General features: G+C 42.7%; 1 protein-coding gene across 1 annotated transcript in view; it reads left to right on the forward strand.

The window, feature by feature from the left end:
- Window positions 1-6300, forward strand: part of LOC106536529 (zinc finger MIZ domain-containing protein 1) — a gene marked incomplete at its 3' end in the record, with an annotated part of 33506 nt that extends 27206 nt beyond the window's left edge. The window contains 2 exon segments of the mRNA XM_014033827.1: window positions 536-655; window positions 6187-6300. Coding sequence (XP_013889281.1) covers window positions 587-655; window positions 6187-6300 — 183 coding nt within the window.
- Window positions 6301-6385: the final 85 nt, after the last annotated feature.

Genomic DNA, 6385 nt, shown 5'->3' on the forward strand with positions numbered 1-6385 from the left:
GTGGGGGGGTATGTAGAGCATGCCTGGGCTCAGGGTACAGATAATTGTTAACCAAAGATTACATAACGGCTAAGTAATGTAAACAGAGAAGCACATGCCAAGTTAATGTTCTCACAGAGCAGGATGGAAGAGCCTCACACGGTTTCCTCAGATAATGCTGACAGACTGTGAGGTTTGACGCACTACGTGTGCATCTGTGCTCCTCCACCCCGGTTCATTTTCACCCAGAGGCGTTTTAAACACAACCAGACATCCTGTCTTAAGTCCAGCTTGTCGTTTCCAAAGGTTTGTGGCAGCGTTCAGGGGGCAACCGCCAGGGCTTGTTAAGGGTGTCACAGGAGCTGAGAGGAATGTCATCCTTTGGGCTCTTTGAGGTGCTTGTCACCTGCCAAATCAATATCTCCCTGCGCAGCTCACAGCACCGCGCACACACTCACACACACAACAGCAGCAGCAGTGTCCTGGTGGTGAGGCTATTGGCAGTCTCCCTATGGAAAAGCTGAGCCTTTAACAATTGTCTGTGTTTCTGTTGCAGAACTCTCCAGTTTAATGGCTGGCAGATAGAGGCCAAACGGGGACAATCAACATGAACTCGATTCCGTCGATGGACAGACACATCCAGCAGACCAATGACCGTCTGCAGTGTATCAAACAGGTGAGGCGCACACGAAAACGTGTTCTGTCTCAGCTTTCTGATTTAAATGGATTCTGGGATTACTGTTTAGGGTTGGGCAATATTGGCAAAAAAATAAATCACGATTAATTGTGATATTTAGCCGATAGCGATTAATTTGACGATTAATCCCCCGGAATTCCTGGACACCCTTATGTCCTAGTCACATGACCAATTTATAGGGAGAAAATTGGCTCTTCGTAAAAACCTGTTCCAAATTGTGTCAAAATTACAGACTTCAGGCTATACATCAAACTTTAAATAGTGTTGATAGATAAATAAATCACACATTTTTTTAACGTTGGTCATGTTTGAATCAGAGAGGAACACCAAGCGGTTAGTCTGCCAGGTGGCATTAATCGTATTAATTGTCAACTGCCAAAAATTAATCGATTAATGTTTTTCTGACGATTAATTGCACACGATACGATTATGTCCAACCCTATTACTGTTATGGAATATTAAACAAATTCCCTGCATATTATGAAATCAAGCCTAAAAAAATGTTAACCTGAACCACGTTGATTGGTGCAATTTGAAATAGTTTACTCCAGTAGTTTTCCAAATGTGTTCTGAAATGCAGGTGTGCACTCAAAGTACACAAAACACGTTTACCTCTATACTTCACTCAGTAAATCTGAATATAAATATAAATATATACTAACACATTGTTGGACTTGTTCATTCCAAGTCAAAATTTTTAACCAAGTTTCTGTCACTTCAGCTGTTTCATTAGGTAAACAAACAGACAGTAGCTTGCATTCAGTCACGAATTTTGCTTACAAATTCCTAATTTTGCAGCTCATTAACCATCAATATGAGAAAATATTGTGAGAATTTGTGGATTTTTTTATCTGTTTGTTTTTGGCCAGCCTAGTTGGGTATCTTTAAGGGAAAGTTGAAACATGAATCATATCTTTTAAAGTATTTTTATAAGGTTTAAGGCTATAATATGCTCCAATTTGATGAAATATAGTATATAAAATAGAAATTTTCAGATGAAAAATTATGTATTTTTAGAAAAATCTGATAACAATTTAAAAAAAATACTGTTTAATTACAAGAAAATAACTGGGCAAGTTTGTTGATATATGTGTCTTTTAAGTGGATTTTTCACTGTGATGTTCATGTTTGTGATCGATTTTTAGTGTTTCAGTAAAAGTTGTGTTTAGGGTGGTTTTGTCAGACACAAGTGGTTTTAGACCTCGCAAATCCAGTTTTAATGAACTGTTCTACAGCTTAGGTAGAACACTCTCCCCTCTGGCTTCAGACAAATACTCAACTCCTTACACTCCAACTGTGTCAAGAAATGAACCAAAAAAAAGGTTGGTAACAGCCTCACTTCCTTTTTTCAGAGTACCAATCTATCATCAGGGTCAGAAAGCTTCTCAGTCTTCCTCCGACCAAAGTAAAGTGACTAATCTGTTCAGCCCCATTATCAGGACTCTGCTGTGACTCGGGTTACGGAGCGTGGGGGGTGTCGGAGGGTCAAAGAGCAAAGGGTCCCCTCCCTCCCCCGTCATTATGACCCCTCTCTCCCTCTCCCGACCACTGCCGACTCCGGGCCAGTCCTTTTGTTCCCTTCTCTCCACCGTTTACGGCGGGACGAATCACTGGCAGAATTAAACAGACATGCTTGTGTAACCCCAGGCTACGGGGCTCTCCCTTTGATCTCCTCTCCTAAACTGACGGCGCGTTTTGTTTCCGGGCTGGGTGCTGAGGTCCTCCTCCCTCAGAAAGTACATAAAGAAAGCCTTTGAGACGGTATATGGCGCTGAACGTGGAAGTGGCAAGTCGTTTTCCCCGCAGCAGGGAGCTTGAGACAATGACAGGGTGAATGTTTAAGGAGCAATCAGAAGGAAGCCCCTACAGTATCTGTAGCTTTGATGTTCTTGAGTAATAAGGCAAAGAGAAGTAAATACTGCCTGTCTTCAAGTCTGGTTACCTTCTTCACAGCAGGGTGTTAAATAATTCAATATCCACTCCTGTAGCTGTAATGAAGGTGGGGATAGTTTCTTAAAGAGGGTTCACAGAAGTGCAAAAAGGGTTTGAATGTATCTAACAACAGTTTACACAGTTMAAATGCTGCGGGGTTAAATGTATTAACCCCACAAGACAAAAATTTAAACAAATCCATCCCAGTGTTAGCGCCTGAGGAGGCAGGACATGGGTAAACATGCCAATTAGAGAGATCCATAGCACACAAGTAGGCCTCCAGTCTATCTAATAAATGGTTAAGCACGGGGTCATTTCAAATCGACCAGCAAGAGCCCGCACCCTGCTAATAGAGGCAGCTTTGTGTTGCAGACAATCAGGATTTGGAAGGCCCGCATAATAAATACCATTTATGTCCTGCCAATTAGACTAGCAGCGAGCCCATTCAGCCGGCCGTCTATTCTCCTCCCCGCTCACAAAGATGATCATCAGGGGAGATCAGAACAATTAACTCACTATCTTCTCCCCCTGCTCCCCATTGTCCAATATCCCAGCTATTAAAATCATTAAGGAAATATTGTAAACCAATCCAGCTGTTTGCTTTAATTGAAAGTGTGCGCATGCCGAAATGTGGCTCCTCCAGGAGCGTGGAGCAGGAATACAGATGAATCCTCCTCCATTGTGGGATTGTTTTCCGGGRGATGTGACATGTCCGTCTGACTACTCCCAGCCAGTGCAGCAGGACAGGGTAACAAATTGATTTTGTTGCTCAAATGATGAATTACTGCTGAGCGCCATGATAAAGTGGAGGGAAATTGGGACCTGCCGACATGATTGAATCATGGCTTGAAAGCTAAATCAAAAAAATCATGGCTTTGGAAATACTTAAATTACTTCCGCATTATGAAATGTTAGTAAAAGGATTTTGAAACAATAACTTGACCAAAAACACCTGGAATTAAACACCTAGCATTCTTTGAAGGAATAAATGCAGCCGTTTTGGTCATGTAGCCTTTAGGAAGCAAGCAACCGAACAAAAATCTATACTTACTGGTTAACCTCTAAACAGTCAAGGATGCTAAAACCAGCTATCTGACTCCAGCCCGACACATATTTTCTGTGACAGTTTGTTTTTCTCTCGCATCTCAGTGTTGCACCGTGGTGAGTACTTCGAGGGGAAGATAGGTTGCCTGATACTGCTGGTATCTATTTCAGAGATACTATTTTCTTCTCACCCTGTGAAACCAGTTTTGCTGTCAGACTCTACTCTCGGTGATACATACCAGGGCCCCGGCGGAAACCTGGGAGCCGTCCTTTCGCTGCGGGAGCACTTCCTCGGAATCTCGGCGTCGATATTTCAAACTAAACCGGAGCCGCTCTGTGCGGCTGCCGCGCCGACCATGCAGCTGTTTTTGTCTCGCTGCTGCATTCCTCCAAGGGTTAATTGTCTCCATTAATGTTTTTATTTTTTTCCCCCTTCCTGCTCGTTTTCTGGGGCGTCTGTGAATGCAGCAGCAAATTGAAAGCTGTGATTTTTCAATGGAGAGGGAGTGTGTGTGTGCCAGATCACATGCACTGTCACTTGGAGTTAGGCTGCAGATGTGCGAGCTGTTTCCAGGCGTGACTACAGAGGACGATGGGATCTGAACAAAGCTGTGCTCTCAGGACACTGAATGTCCTGTCCATCTTTGTTTCACTTGATCTGGGCTGAGCTGTAACTGCAGCATGAATGTTGAGTCATTCTCACCCAGGGGATTGGGGTAAAGGGGGGGTCGTCTTGGCCACTAGTTTAGGTTTGATTGGTGGGTTTTGGCCATAAGGAGGGGAACATCTGTGGCGTGGCAGTGCCAAGCACCCTGTGTGACAGTCACTCTGGTGGGACCAATTGTTCTGAGTGCAAAGAACAGTAATCACTTCTAACCCAAGTGGTGTTGCTGTGTATTTTTCCCTCCCTTCTACATATTCCTCCTCCCTCCCCCTTTTTTTCTATCCTTAGTGTGCTGATTGCGTGTGTTGTCTCGCTTTCAGACTCATCTAAATTTAGCTTCCCTGGATGTGTGTGAGACTACCCACCAATAGAGATTTAAATGCTCTGCCACATCTTACTCTAACATCTCAAACAGCAGGCAGCAATCTCAGACAAAGCATAAAATAATCTAGCATGGTTTCACCCCCCCGCCCCCACCCACTCTGTCAAACGCCAGCTTTATAAGCTGATATGAAAGCAGCCTTATCGAATCCTGACCTCTGCTGCCCCCTAAAGAGCAAACAAGAAAAAAGCACTGTACTGCTGCCGCTTCCGCCTCTTCCTCTCTGACAGTGAAATCAAAGCACACAGACGTATTAAGAAGGCAGCCATTCACTTTAAGCTGACAAACCACTCTATTTACCTTTGATGCCATGGAGTGGGAGTCCATTTGTTCCTGTTTTGAACAAGTGCACTACAAAGGCTTGTGTGCATAATCTCCCCAAAGGCACCAGATTACTGCAGAGTGGAGGTGTTGCCTGTGTGTGCGTGCGTGCACGCTCTGCTGTGTATAAATTGATTCGTATTGACTTTTGAAAGGTTTAAAAGATGAGATGACCAATTGTGATGCAAAGACGAATTTTTTTCTGTCTTCGCTGCCGCTCTGCAGCAAAGCACAGACAGCAAGCAGGGTCAGAGAGTGGGCTGCCGGCTCCAGGAGGGGAAATTAATGCAGGAAAGGAGCGTCTGCGGATCAAGGAGTGTGTTGTCAGAGAAAGTCACAGCTCAGAACGGGGACGGCTGCTGAACTGAGGGCTTTCTTGTCTGTTCATGAAGTCATGCAGAGAGATTTTCTGCACTCTGTGCAGGAACATGCTGCACAAACCTGAGGACAGTACAGACACTTCAGCTTAGACTGACAAGACTAAACCCTACTATGCAGTTATTCCACAGTGGTAAAATACACATTTTCTTGGAAAATCTGTAATGGGATTTTTTTCCCCCTCATTTTCCAAACTACTTAGATTTCAAATTAAATACAAAATCTATAAAGTGAAGTCATTAAATTCTTAAAAGTGGAAATTAAGTATTGAATTTATATAAAGTGTAAGTTTTTATTTCTAAATATAACTAGATTTAAGGCCTATCAATTCTTAAAGGAGTGCAGATCATATTTTTATTTTCTAAAAGTTTGTTTAATACGTCTCTAGTTATTTGGGAGATATTTTGTTCACAGACACAGACAGCTATGAACAATAGCATTATTATTATTATTACCTTCACTTTTCTATGTCAGGCAATAATCAGCATAGCTAATTTGTAGGCCAAGATTCATACCTATATTTGATTGGGTATTTTCATACCATTTTATCAATGTCATGRATCACTTTTTGGGTTGAATCATTTGTTTTTCAAGTCAGAATAAAGCTAAAAACAGCCACTTCAACACTGTAATAATTATAAATTCAATTAAATGTACAAAATTCATAGTATGAAGGAAACATTTTGTAAGAAAATATTTTTTACAGAGTAAAGTTAAAACTTTTTTTCTAAGAAAACTGACTGTCCTCCACAAATTTCACAACTTTTCTCTTTTTTTTCCCCCTTCCAGCACTTACAAAATCCAGCAAATTTCCAAACAGCAGCGACAGAGCTGCTGGACTGGTGCGGCGACCCCCGAGCCTTCCAGCGCCCCTTCGAGCAAAGCCTGATGGGATGCCTTACGGTGAGTCTCTAGCCCCATCCACAGCCTCTCTCTCTCTCTCTCTCTCTCTCTCTCTCTCTCTCTCTCTCTCTCTCTCTCTCTCTCT

This window comes from Austrofundulus limnaeus, unplaced genomic scaffold, assembly GCF_001266775.1.
Source record: "Austrofundulus limnaeus strain Quisiro unplaced genomic scaffold, Austrofundulus_limnaeus-1.0 Scaffold1861, whole genome shotgun sequence".
Taxonomy (NCBI): domain Eukaryota; kingdom Metazoa; phylum Chordata; class Actinopteri; order Cyprinodontiformes; family Rivulidae; genus Austrofundulus; species Austrofundulus limnaeus.